The 14,099-nt window shown below is 49.2% G+C and overlaps 1 protein-coding gene across 3 annotated transcripts in view; it reads left to right on the top strand.

Moving 5' to 3' along the window:
• IGHMBP2 (immunoglobulin mu DNA binding protein 2) overlaps positions 1–14,099 on the top strand; it is a 44,179-nt gene that overhangs the window by 25,398 nt on the left and 4,682 nt on the right. For all 3 annotated transcript variants that reach the window (XM_035539457.2, XM_035539458.2, XM_050710922.1), the window contains 4 exons: positions 4,902–5,084; positions 9,905–10,023; positions 11,755–11,849; positions 12,217–12,340. In XM_035539457.2, coding sequence (XP_035395350.1) covers positions 4,902–5,084; positions 9,905–10,023; positions 11,755–11,849; positions 12,217–12,340 — 521 coding nt within the window. The remainder of the gene's footprint in view (positions 1–4,901; positions 5,085–9,904; positions 10,024–11,754; positions 11,850–12,216; positions 12,341–14,099) is intronic.

Raw genomic sequence — 14,099 nt, 5'->3', positions numbered from 1 at the left:
GCAAAGCTGTGTAATGCTCAACGAAAGGAGTTTTTCGTTCAGGCTCTGTTGTGTCCTGAAAACACCCAACAAGCCTGTGATGGAGAGGATGTACAGCGAGGTCCAGCTGGAGCAGCTGACAGAATTTGGCTCAATAGCCCTCCTCATGAAATGCAAAAGCTAACAAATCTTGATCAATTAGAACAACTTACTTTGAGAAATCAAATTACTTTTCAAATAAACACCTTTAAAAATGAGTAGCTCTTTTCCTTTATACATCTGAACTCCAGCCTTGTTTTTAATTGCTGCCTGAGTGAAAGCATTTGCTTTATTGACCAGGGTGAGGATCACAGCTCTCCTCTTTGCAGCACAGCCCCTTCCCCACTCGAATAAAGCAGAGGCTGGAGAGCATTGCTTTGTGCTTTTCCCAGCTGTGGCCCCTGCAGGCTGCGAGACGCAGCACGAAGGCGGCTCCGTTCTACCTCCATGCTGTTGGGTATTTCCAAGGATTAATTAAGGAGCCCAATCATCCGCCAGCTCCCTCTTTGGTTAATGGAAATAGATAAGCTATTTCCAGGGATGATTCATGCCGAGGACTCAAATCCTTCCACCTACCTTCCTCTTCTCCTCCATTGATGACAGCAGACCTGCAGTGGGTGGACTCCTATTTTCGGGGCCTCAGTGCAGGGTCTAAAGTTAGCCGGGATGAATCTGGGCTGACAGAAGGATCATCTGTTACTACCGGGTGTGAAGTCAGTCCTGCCCAAGTGGGAAGCCTCTGTGAAACAGGAGGGCTTTTATACTTTCTACATGCCATACTGCAAGCACGAGCAGATGAGCAGGCTGCCCCTCAGCTTGTGCTCAGCGCAGGGAGCTGGGCCCTGTCTGGTGTAACTACTTTTTTGTTACCTGCTTTTTCTCCCACACGTTCAGCATTTCAACTATTATTTTTTTTTTCCATTTGAGGAAAAGGGATTTTCGGTGGGGGGGTCTGTGGGATGCACTTCTTTCGTGCTTTTTGAGGTAGCTCAGGATGCAGAGCAGAAGACATTTTGCTGCTGTTGGGTTGTCTTGTCTCCCTCACTCACACCTTACAAACCTTATACCTAGATCTTGTCCATGTTGGATGTGTTTCCTCTGAAAGGGCTCCCAGCAATGGCAAATACCCGTCCCTGCCTGTCCCCTCTCAGCAGCCTTCCTCAAAGCTCACTGACATCAGCTTCAGGCCTCACACTGGTTTTTGGCCTGGTCCCAGGGCGCATCTCAATTTCCAGACACTTTCTGCAGTCTGGCAGGAACATTTGTTTTCCTTGTTTTCATTTTAGTCCTCATTCCTTCCTTTTCTGACATCCTAGTTAATTTGTTTCCATGTCAGGGCTTTGACTTATTTATTTGTTTTTACTCTCTTCAGATACCTGCAGATAGTTATCAGACCTCTTGTTCTCAGCTAGTGTCTTAGACAAGCCGAGGAATATTTTGCTTTCTTGTTTGTTAGCAGTCAGCCTGGATGCCTCCACCATCCAAAACCCCTGTGCTAGACCTCCAGAATAACTTTGCTGAATTGCACATCAAGGTCAAAATGGGTTTGCTTTCAATTTCTCACAGAAGAGAAAATGTCAGGCCTAGGTTTTCTTTGCTAGCCTCTGCAGCTGGAAATAACAAGCTACCCTCCTCCCTCATATTTGTAAGGATTAAAAAAAAATAAATAAATCCACAATATCCAGAGAAAAGGGGAGTTCTGGACAGCCTCACTTACTACTACTACTTTACTTCTGTTTGTGAAACCTCTTAAATCTATACCAGGATGGAAAATCTCAGGGCACAAACCAGAGGACAGCTAATACTCTGAATGTCCACAGCAGCCTCGGCCTGTTTTTGACATCCAAGAGCTCTTGAGGTAGGCAAACACAATAAAATCCTGTTATTTATCCTTCTTCAGACTTTTCTGTCTGAACTTGGTGATACACAATGGGAATCAGAGTGTCTTACAGAGGAGACCAGCTATCCAGAGAGTGAATAAGGAATGATGTAATGTGACTGAAGGTACAGCTCCATCCCCCCATGGGAAACACTTCCCATTTACTCCCCCAATAAAGATCATCCGTTACATCGACGTGGCAGGCTCCTCACGCCCAGCCCATAAAGGATATTTCACACCACAGTGGGCACAAGAGCCTTTGAACTACTTGGTTCCACTTGGCTGCAGCTGTCACTGTTGGCCTTACCTGTAAAGAGCAGCACACAGCGCCAGGGCCTCATCCTCCCTCTTTGGGATCCATCCTGGTAGCCACAGGAAGGTGTATTCAAGCCAAGTGCAGCCTTTTCCTGCATGTGAACCAAGGCAAAAACAGGTTAACAGCAAACACTGGCTTCTGTGGGCTTGTTTGGGTAATCTTGGTGTTTCTATCTTTACTTTATGTATTTTAAAGCAGATGTTTTCTGAGCATCAGGAATGTGGTTCTGTCTCTCCAACCTCCTATCCCAGTTTCATACCTTAAACAACCAACACTTAAAAGCTTTTGCTCTGTGCTGCGTTATTTTGTTGGCATAGGGATCAACCGTTGCAGGAATTAACTGAGCTGTAAATAATAGGAAACTTATTAACAGGTGAAATATTTGTGAGCAGTTTAATATCCTCATTATTAATTCAACATATAACCTCATGTAGATCCCTGCGGTGAAACCTGTGCTGTTAGTGTATAGAAGAGTGCTATTTCCAGGGCTTGCTGTGAGATTTTAATGCCTCCCCCATGCATTATTGTATATCATTAGAAGAAACCCTTCAGAATGTTTGTTGTTAAAAACCACTGCTTTTTTTTTTCCTGCTGGTTCTGCAGAAGAGTCAGCTTTAGACCTGCAAGAACTTGTGAGCCAGGGGAGGAGAGTAAAGGACAAAAGCAAAGGGGAGATTCCTGGGGAGATACCAGCATGGGATGAACAAAGTCTGGGGTCTCTGCAGGGAGTCCCATCAGCATGTAGGCTGGACACAAGGCCACAACACAGGTCCAGCATCCATCCAGCAAAAAACATGGGATCCAAATGACCTACGAGGTACGTCCAGCAGGCAGAGACAGGACATAACTCAGTAGGAAGGGAAGGCAGCTCGCAGCTCTGTGCCGGTGCCTTTCCTTGCTGGCAGGGCCGGGGGACAGCAGGAGAGCCACGCTGCTTCCTAAATTGCCGTGTTTCAGAAGCAGCACAGGGGCTGGGAAGTTGTAAAGGCTTCATGGCCACCCTCAGCAGGGGCCATGGTCATCAGCAGAACACAACACAGCTGGAAGCCGCTGTCACATAACCCAGAATATCCTTACTGCACCCCTGCCAGCTCTTCTCCTAGCCTCCGTGGCTGTGTACGCTGTTCAATGGTCATTATGTTAAAACAGTCTTTGAAAAAGCAGCGCTGTCTCCGAAATCCTGCAGCCGTGACCGTTCACAGCTTATGATCCTTTTTTTATTATTTTTTTTCCCTGTGTGCTGCATTCTGCAATCTGGCAAGGAGGAGGGCTAACGAGACTCGACTTCTCTCCTTGGAAAAATCTACCCTCAATTTTCCCTTCTGCAGTTTTAATGAATTTGCAGTCTCTTGATATATTTACCAAGCTCACCGTTAACGTGACAGAGCTGGCTGGCGCAGCAAACAAGGCGCTCGCCGTGGGGCTGTGTATTGATGCCGCGCTTCCCCGCAGCAGTAATTGGATGCGTGCTGTGCCCGCCGGCCTCAACAGAAACAATTTTCCCGAGCTGTTCCCTGTCATCATTTCATCATTGCTGTGCTTGTTCTGTGTGTTCTGGGAGCAAGCAGAAACCCTCGCCGTGAACCATGAGTCTCAGACGAGACTCAAAATGCTCAAAACATGCAATTCTCGCACCGCGATTCCTCTCCTCCTTCTTCAGACAGACAGCACTGACAAACCCTTTCTGTACGTCGAAGAGAAAGCAATTAGGCTCCTGAAAGGCTTACTTCATTAGCAGGTTTATTAATTTGTGTCACCGGGAACTTTGCCATAAGTGAGGGAGTGTTGGTTTTCTTGATGGGCTGTAAAGCAAATGTTAAAAACCTTGGTCTGGGGTGAGCAGCCGAGGGGTAATGAGAACGCTTGCATGTCAAGTGTCTCGATAAAACACCAGTAAGATCTGGCTGTGCTGACACCAAATGTTTTAAGATGCTTGTAGGGTCAAGCTGTAGTAATAATGCATTAGGTGATCCTGGTGCCACTGCTGAGCTAGGGGTAATGTGAGTACAGCGTTAGGCTGACCGACGTGGTACCCAGAGCTTGTATGAGGAGCGCGAGGATGTTGACGAGATGAGCTTACAGGTTAAGAGTATTTTGTTCTGGAGTTGTTTACCCACGCTGGGCATCCTGACTCCTCTTACTCCAACCACACAGAGCGAATCTGGGTGTGAGAACTGGCCGCTCCAGGCGGGGATGGCTCCTAAACCATTTGTGTCTCTCACATTATGGTGGCAATGCCAGCAGACTTTGCCCTGTGGGAAAGGGAAGCAGGCATCTCTCCATCCCGACACGTTCAGACCGATCTGGTATCTGTGAAATTCTGTCCCTGAGGGCTTCACCCTGCTGGGGACCCCACGCTGGGGATGCTGCAGCCTTCTCCTGCTCCCTCTCCACTCCCCACTGGGACCCAAGTGGAACACACGAGGAAAGCCAGGGAGGTAAAACCATCCCAGCAAGGGGCAGAGACACACAAGGGTGCTCAGCAGGGTCCAGAACATGTATACAAGGTACTCTGATAGCATTGCTGCCTCACACTTTCAGCACTGATGGGCACTGTGTTCAGTTCCAGCTGCATCACTGTCATGGCTGTGTCCGTACCAAGAAGATGCTTATTGATTCTTAAGTGCAAACAGGGTTAGATTCATACAGACATCTAGACTCCACTTCTGACTTGCTTTTCCCATGCAGGGCTGCTGCCAGCGGCCTTTCACTCAGTTTGATGGAGCGTCTTATCGAGAGGTACGGGGAGAAGATCGTGAAGATGCTGACTGTGCAGTACCGGATGCACGAGGCCATCATGCAGTGGGCTTCCTCGGAGATGTACAGCGGCCGGCTCACTGCTCACCCGTCAGTAGCCCAGCATTTGCTCAAGTAAGTGACTTATTCCTTGGTGATATAGCTGAGCAGAGATGTCTTTTTTATCCAGGTGCATGTGGGGTTTGTCCCTTTCCCCATGATGGAGCTTTCCATTCTTCCCTGCGATGGCATTTCTCTTTCGTCCTTTATTTCATTGAGGAAACATTGACTGGGGGGGGAGCTGTCCTTTTTGCTTTGTAACAAGAAGCCATGCAGTTATCTTCCATTTCCTCCGTTGGTAGGATAAATGATTATTATCATTGGTATGATAAGTGATTAAATAAAATCCTCTTGCACCTGCTGACAAAATACAAAGACCTGACCTGCGGTGGGATGACCCCAAGCAGCGTTTCCCTGTCTCGGGCTTTCACTTAGGGTAGGGCCAGACGCTGACTTTTACTGTTTTTCCACATGTCCAAGCAATTACATGGACCACCGTGTCCCCCATCTGTGGTCCCAGAATTGACATCAGAAAGATGAGAAAGCAAGATTCCTTTTCTGGCTTGGATAGTTTTACTGAGGTAAACTTGGATAGTTTACCTGAGGCAGGTCTGACAGCATCAGATCCTTGTCTGCAACACTTTACCATTCCTTTGGTAATTCAGAGGAAATGACTAGCGTTTCTTTTCCATTGCATCCTGGGACCAGCAATTGTTTGCCAACACATGCTGTGACTGTCAATAATTGGTGCTTTTTAAAACTGCACTCAACAGAATTCTTGGGAGGTGAATGGGAAAACATTAATTCTCTCTGTTGGACTTGGAGAAGCACAAAATACCACAGTGCCTGTCTGCGTAGTGCTTTTGTATTTTTAGCAATGCTTTTTTTTTTTTTAATGCAGATATGTAGGAGTTGGAAAAATTGAAATTCCCCTAGAATCTCTCCATTTCACAGTGGAAATGGAAAGAGATAGCAGGAGTTGTTTTGGACAGAGACAGCTGGAGTGGCCATCTTGTTCTGCTCGTTTCATAATTATCTTACTTGTGAACAATGCGAACAATAACGTGAGATAGGAACCTGTGCCCAGACAAGAAGAACAAGCTTTGTGTTTGAGACAGCCCCGACACCCTCATCCTCATCTGCTGCAGCCAGCGTGGGGATTTCTGCAGGTGTCAGCATGCTCTGTATCAGGGCTTCAGCTCAACTTACATCAGAGAGCCTATGCAGAATAATGTCATGGTTTATATATATTTTGTATGTACATATATATATAAATATATATGTAATTATATAGGTGTGTGCAATGAGTTCTTTAAGTAAAAAGGCTTCTTTCTGATGGTTCATCTCTGCCCGGAGCTCAGCTGAGATGGACAGGACTCATTCAGCGATGTTTTAGCCACGAGGATCTAATTCCAGGACTGGTGCCATACAAAATGCACTTCTCGGTTGTTCTTGTTCCTTGACATGCTTATTTTCCCATTTAGCTTCACAAATTAAAAATAGCAGCTAATGAGAAACCCCAGGCAAAATGGTTTGAAACCATTAAAATAGGAGCTAATTGAAAAGTTGAAGTTAGCATACTGTTATTCTGATGAGCTGGCTAATTTTTATGGTTGATAAAGGAGTGAATATCTTTCTTCCCAGCCCACAGGACAGCTTTGTCCCTGCTCAGGGCCCTTTCCTGCAGATATCGATGTCTAAACCTGTAATCAAATCTGCCAGCCCACAGCCCTGCTGACATATCGCATGAATACAGCAGTCTTCAGTTCAGGCACTAGACCACATAAAATTTCTGTGCTTTTGTATAAGACAGATAATGCAGGGCCTTGATACTGGACCACAGTCCTCTTATATTTAGGTTGCTAGTACAAATTCTTTCATGGTATTTGTGACCACCTTCTCTCTTCTGTTGACTTAGGCCAAATGATTTGCTTAATGCAGTGCCTGAGCGAGAAATAAGCAAGTTTTTTCTCTCTGATAGTTCAAAGAAAACCTCTCTTACAAGCAGAAATATCCTAGGGAAGGCTCAGGAGTGCCCACAGGAGTTACCTGCTCCTACTGAAGAGCAGTCAAACCCTGGGCTGCAGCTGCAATAGCATTTACCCAAACTCTGGCTTTGTAGCTTTTTGTTACCTCCTTCCTAAGGGCTGGTGGCCGATGCTCGAGGAATCTGAGCAGTCCTGAAACACTGTGCAAAGAGCAGGGTTTCCATCTCTGCTGAACACATTTTGAGGTATTCCTTTGAAGAAAAATCTGAGGTGATCCCATAATCACCGTAGCCTTTCTCTGAAGAGCATCGTTGATGCAAATCTCGTCTCCCTTACCTGAAGCACAAACACGAGGCTTTGAAAGAACTGCAGCTCTGCTCTGAATGACTTCCTATTTCCTTACCAACTTCTGCTCTGACTTCAGAGGCACTTGGTCTGTGATCTGCTAGGGATTTCTCCAGCACCATCTTTTCTCACAGAAGGGAACTTTGTTTTCCTGCAGTGTCTTTTTTGGGGGGGGGCGGGGAGGAAGAATTTCCAAGGGAGCAAAACCTTCTTCCCACATCCCCCTTCCTTCTAAAATGGGTGACGAAGCACATCAGAAACCCCCACACATCTCCGGAATAAAGTCCAAGAGGCTGCAAGCAGTATTTTCCAACATGCAAAACATTTGTGACTCAATCTGTGAGAAACAGGTTTGAAAATCACCAGCAGCTTCTGCTGTCAGTTTTTATCTGCGCTGGGTGTCCTTTCTCTTAGCACATTTCTGGGGGCCAGCACCCTCTCACTGATGGGGAAAATGGGGGAACCCCTTCTAGTAGGACCCTCAGAAGCCAGAATGCCCCAACTCACCCAGCTGGAATCAGATCCTCCCGGACAAAGCACAGGGTCCCTGGATGCCCCAGGGCAGCACACTGAGCCTGGATCAAGTGTCTGGCTGCATGGATGACTGAGTTTATCCTTGAAGGGCAAGAGTCTCTCCAGGAGCAAAAATCCATCCCCGGATTAAACCACAACATTAAACCACAACAGCACCAGAGATCTTTTCTCCAAGGTAACAGCTGGCTCTGTTGCAATATCTTAAAAAAGAGTGAATTCTTCTCTCCCCTGCAAGATTTATGTAGGTAGTTACTCCTCTGAAGCAACATTCCCAGGGTTGAGGTTGTTCCTGGCACCGAGAGATGCTACGAGGTCTTCCTGTGGCCACTACAAGCAGATAAAGAATCAGGATTTTCTACGTGGAGACCTCAACTTTTGCTCAAAGCGAATCTGCACAGACCTGGACTGTGGCAGGACAGCAAGTGGGCAGGTACAAAGGAGATGGGAAACCTGCTAGATTTGATGTTACAAAGAGAGGAAGACAAACTGTAGCGTGCTGCACAGGGAAGGAAGCCCTCTAATGTGGGACTGAAGGTGGCCCTACTCCAGAGGAGATCATGGAGAGGGAAGTTGGATGCTGATCCCTGTGGTTCTTGGAAATGGGGAAGGTATCTCGTGCCTCTCTTTAAATCCAGTCACCAGGCAGAGGCAGCCAGTCCCCAAAGCTGGGGATGAGCTCTTTCTTTGGGCTTCTGCTCACTGTAGGAGTGGGGAACGTGCACCCTGGGCACTTTTGCAGGGCTTTGGCTCCCCATCATAGCTGTGCTGGTCTCTGTACTTCACAGCCATGCATTACAACAGCACTAGCTTTGAGACGGCAGAAAAATGAGTTTCAGTCAGGAGAGGAGACTCTTGTTGTCACTGAAGTGAGTAATGTCCGAAGTGTGTGGGAAACGGGGCAGTCAGAGGCATACAAATGCAGAGGAGCAGACACACAGTGCTGGGAGTCCTGAGGAGGAGAGGCTGCAGGTGGAACTGGAAATTGGCTTTGCCCTCACTTCCCTGCCTGTCATTTGGTGGTAATCCTCCTCTTCGATGGCTTGCCGTCTGCCATTTTTATTTGCAAGGCTCTCCAGAGTCACAGCTCTCCTTCACTAGCACATGAAGCACTGTAACACCTTGTTTCAGAGCTCTCCTGCCATCTCTGGGCTTTCTCTTCCTGCCCTCCATCACCAGTCCTCTTCCTAGGCTGTAAATTCAGCAAGCAGCTTTCTTGAATAATAAAATACGGTTTATTAAATTTTGTTATTTTCTTTTGAATGCAGAAGCTTTAGATGTAGAAAGGATGTGAAAATCCAATTCCTCTGTGGTTCCCTGTGCTGCACTTTCTTGCCTTGCCCAACAGCACTGCTGTCAAATCTCTGGTAATGCTTCTTTCCCCTCTGAGAGCAGCTGCCACGTCTCCCTAGGCCTGCGTATCTTTCCTGTTTGAGGTCATTTGAGCGAGATGCTGCCACCCACACACCGTGCCCCTGCCTACAGCAGCTGGGCTGTGCAGCAGAGAGAAAGCTCATGGCGCTGCTGGCTGACCCACGCCAGCCACCCCACAGCCCCTCATCGGCGTTTGGGGAGTAATTTAAAGGACGATCCCGCAGCGCAGAGCGATAAAGGCTTTTCAGCTGTGGCTTCCTGGCATTGCCAGACTTCCCTGGGGCTTTGGGACTTCCTCTACTGGTGGCTGTGGTTGCAGTCCTGGCACTGAACCCAGGAAGTCTGGAGATAAAAGCCTGAGACCCCCCCAAGAGCTAAAGGGCCCTGCCCAGTTATCGCTGTACGTGGCAGGCTCTTCGGTAGCATCACTGCCAGCGCAAAGGGGACCACAGCTTGGAGAGACACAAAGTGGGGGGGATCTCAGTTCTCAGATGGCTGTGGTTGATCCACAGCCTTGTCCCTGGGAAGCAATACCCAGCTGTGTTTTCCCCCTTGCCCTTGCTGTGTTGCTGGGAGGAGTAAGCAGCCAGACAAACGATGGCCCTTTTGGCCTAATTCCAGTGCTGTCAGCTGGCCCTTTCCCAACACCTTTTGCAGGGACCTGCCGGGGGTCACCTCCACGGAAGAAACCACAATCCCCTTACTGCTCATCGACACCGCTGGCTGTGGCCTGCTTGAGCTGGAAGTGGAAGACGAACAGTCCAAGGGCAATCCAGGTACCGCGGTTTTGGGAAAACTGGCCTTGCAGGAATTCATCGAGGTCCTCAGCCTCACAGCTTAGTCACAGTCCTGAGATGCTCCCCCTGAGATGCAGGTAGGGTCCCCAGGGAGCCAGGCAGTGGTGGCAGTGGGTGGCCGCGCTGGCTGCCTTGGTCCCTCGCAGAGACCTTTCTCCGAGCAGAGGCAGAGCTGAGGGCTAGGGCAGGGTGGGGAATCCCTGCAGCAGATACCTCACACAAGGTAAATAATACTGAGCACGGCACGAGGCTGTTGCAGAGAGGCTGTAGATGTGGCTCAGAATTGCCTCCCATTCATCTGCTGCTTTCATAAAGTCCCACGTGGCTGTTCTCCATGAATCTTCCCGAGACACTGAGCTTCCTGTGTTTTTCTGGCTTAAAAAATAGGTTTCATTATAAAGATTGAGTGTGAAGTCAGGCTCCATAGCCATTCTCATAAAGCAGGAGAAAATATGAAAATGAAGATGCTACCTCCTTTGCGTCCCTGCATTCACAGCAGGCTGAATGGATGTGATTTGCTATTCGGGGATGCTGCTCGTGCTCCTCTACACTTAGTCTGGCTGGATAGTGCTTAAGAGGCTCGTGGAGGGCCTTGGCCACCCCTGCCCACCACACGACACGCTTTCCCCAGTGGCTGAGCCACAGGCTTCTCTAGCCAGTCCCTCTCACGTGGCCAAAGAGGGCATTTGGCAACGCTGCTGCCTGCTTCAGGGATTCATTTGGTTTCCCTGCCGGTGCAGACCTAACACCAGCGACAGGTTTCTGAGGTTCCATGTCCCTCTCTGACAAGACAGGGAAAACAGACTGTAAAAAACAAAGGCAGTTTATTACCAATTTGATTATCTTATTCGTGAAAATCCACTGGTGTTTTAGTGCCTCTCATTTTCCCGTGCACCAATTCCCATGGCCCCACTGAGACAGAGAAAGGCTCTTGCCCCCAGATGGAGATGTAGAAAAACTTGTTCAGGGATTCTAAGCAGGGGATTAAATGCAAGTCTCCCAAAATTTGGCAGGCTGCAGGTTCTGGATTTTTATACACGTGTTTTGCTGCAAAAGATGGTAAAGGCAGTCTGGCAGATAAACCAGTGAGGTAGTTTACACTCATATTTAGCTTGGCCTTGTTAGATCTCTCTGAGGCAGCCACCGGCCTGAATAGCGAGCTGTTTGTGGCAGGCTGTCTGCAGAGTCTGGAAGCTCAGAGCCCACAGGTCTGAGCATGAAGGTTGTTTCTGTGACCACGGGGGTGGGCTGAAAAGTAAAATAAGACAAAAAGCTGGACTTCTTTCAGCTGCAGCCTAGAGAAGTATATTTGCAGTGAGGTCCAGGGTCTCACTTCAGAGGGAGACTGATCTCTTGCCTGGATTATTGTTATCTCTTGGATTAAGGCAGAAGGGCCAGGGAAAGCTGGGGCTGTTCAGAAACTCTCTTCCTAAGCGTAAACGTAGACAGCTGGTGACTTGGCAAGGCAAGAAGCTGGCAGGGTGCAGCACCAGGAGTGGGGCTGCGTAGCACATCACCATCTGTCCAAGCAGGCCAGGCTGGGAGTTGTTGCTCCCATGCAGTGCTGGACCACAGGCAGTTCTTGCCTTGGTCTTTCCTCCCTGTTTAAGAGGAGGTGGGCAAGCTTCTCCAAGCCACAGCACTCCCAAGCTGTTGGTTTCAGCAGCCTGAAACCATTCCCATCACTGTCCCTTCTGTTTTGTGCCCTAGGAGAGGTGCAGCTGGCCGGTTTGCACATCCAGGCTCTGGTGGAAGCTGGTGTGAAGGCACAGGACATTGCTGTTGTAGCCCCCTACAACCTCCAGGTGAGATGACCCTCTTGCAGCATCCCCTCTCTTTCCCCACGTGCACCGTAGCGGATTCAAACCTTGACACTTTGAGGCAGGATCCCAAAATATCCTCAGAGGGAGGAAGGTGGAAGTCAGAAGCAGAAGCCAAATTACATAATAAGCTTATATGGCCAACTTCTCAAAATTTAAGCAACTCAAGGCCACGGAGGTGGTGTCAGAGAGCTGGGTTATTTTCCACTCCCAGCATCAGGAGCCAGCACTTGGGAGATGCAAGCACTCGTCCTTGTGGATTTGAGAGGAAGGCACTTCTCCAGAGCAATGTCATTTTAATGCTTTTCACCCGAGGCTTTTCTTTAAACGTGATGTATCTCATCTTTTCCAGGTGGACATGCTAAGAGAACACCTTTGCCACAGGTACCCAGAGCTGGAAATTAAATCAGTTGATGGTTTCCAAGGGAGAGAGAAGGAGGCAGTGGTCCTGTCGTTTGTGAGATCCAACAGGAAAGGTAAGAGTTTGCTGCTGAGGAGTAACTCCATGGGGAATGGGGAAGAAATGGGAGCTGTGATTGCTGAAAGGTCACTGGTCTCGTTGCCAAGTGCTGTGGTTTAGTTTCAGTTCTGACTGTCTCTAGCACTTCGCTCTGCACCAGTTTACTGGCAAGAAGCTTCCATTTCAGCTTTTTTTTTTTTTTTTTTAAATGAACACATTTGCTGTCACAGTTGTAGAGGAAGGCTCCCATGCCAGGCAGCAGGTAAAAAGGCAGCCAGGACTGCTTAGTTTGAAGGTTTCCAGAATTGAGGCCTCAGAAATGATTGAACTGGAGTCCCAGGTGTGGCATGTATCAGGTTAGCACCACGCTTGCTGGAGTGCTGAGGGCTTCATGCAGAAGGTGGAAATCCGTGGGGCTTGGAGACTATTTCGGGTCGCTCACTCGAAGAAAGTAGGAGCTGGCATTGCAAGTCACGCACAGAAAATGCTCCTTTTGGAAGTGAAATCTGGAGCGGAAAATCGAGTTCTTCCTTATCGGTGACTGCAGTGGAAGTTAATAGCTGGAAAAAAGCTGCAGCCCCGGAGCCACCAGGCTCCTGTGCAGAGCCATCAGCCCGTGCCGCAGGGTTTTGTGGCAGCCAGCTCAAGCAGAGGGCACGTGTGGGATCGCCCCCCTGAACCACCTCTCTCCCCCGAGGGGTTCGCTGCCCTTTTCAAACCCAAAACAAGACACATCCCTCGCTGCACTGACTCGGCCGCTAATGCTGCTGAAGCCGAGACACCCAGTGTGTGCTGGGGGGGCTGATGTCTGGAAGAAAAAAAGGGGAAAGGATGCATGGAAGGGGGAGGTGGTTTGGTGTTTTTAAAGAAAGCCTGGAGCAAGAAAAGCAGCACCGGGGGGAGGATGGAGGTGGGGTGCAGGACTAAGAATAGTCTTTATTCATGAGTGACTCACCTCGCCTGTGCTTAGTGGCTCAGCGGGAGCTGGTTGTCCTCTCCGAAGGATGTGGCCCCCAGCCCCATTCCGGTGCACAGCGAGCAGACAAAGCTCAGCCCAGTCCCTTTCCTGGGGCACAAGCAGCTTTTCGTGATGTCTGGGCACAGCTCTGGTCTGCACGGGACGTGAGAGATGCTGTTAGCACCCTGTGAGACCCGGGGGAGAAAAGCTCACCTATTTTGTGACCACATTTCTCAGCTCAGGGGAAGCTGGGCACGGTGCTGGCCCTGTGTGGCCATCCAAGAGCCAGCAGGAAGCCCTCGTGCTGGATCAGAGGAGCTGACCTTGCCCCTGCAGTCAGGGGAAAACGCATCAAAGAACCCACAAACCATTCCCTAAGCTGCAGAGCACGGAGAGGGAATCGCCCACACCCTGCTCCTCGAAGGCAACGCAACGTGGACTGCTCGGCCACGGCAAGGCCAGGCAGACACGGAGCCAGGCTGGTCCCTGCAGCAGAGGAGACGTTAACTTCTTCCCTGCCGGCCTCCTCTTTATCCTCAGGAGCTGGAAACTCGAGAGCCGCCCACGCTGCCCTTCTCACTAGCAGATCCTCACTGAGTCATCCTGGCGTTTGCCAGCTCTCACTGCTTTTCTCTGACGAAGTAGCCAGACGGCAGAAGCAAACCTTGCAGAGCTGCCTAAATGCCTGGTGCTGTCAGCCCTGCGTGCACCGGGAGCCTGGGGGCAGGCAGGGGGAGCTCGTCTGGGGCGGTGGATTTCTCATTTCTTCACCTGCAGCTCCCCTTCTGGTGCAAGGGGAGCCTCTTCCACACCGCTC

The sequence above is a fragment of the Cygnus atratus genome, chromosome 5, assembly GCF_013377495.2.
Source record: "Cygnus atratus isolate AKBS03 ecotype Queensland, Australia chromosome 5, CAtr_DNAZoo_HiC_assembly, whole genome shotgun sequence".
Lineage (NCBI taxonomy): Eukaryota > Metazoa > Chordata > Aves > Anseriformes > Anatidae > Cygnus > Cygnus atratus.
Note: the sequence above shows the minus strand (reverse complement) of the source record. Positions and strands in the feature narration are given on the sequence as shown.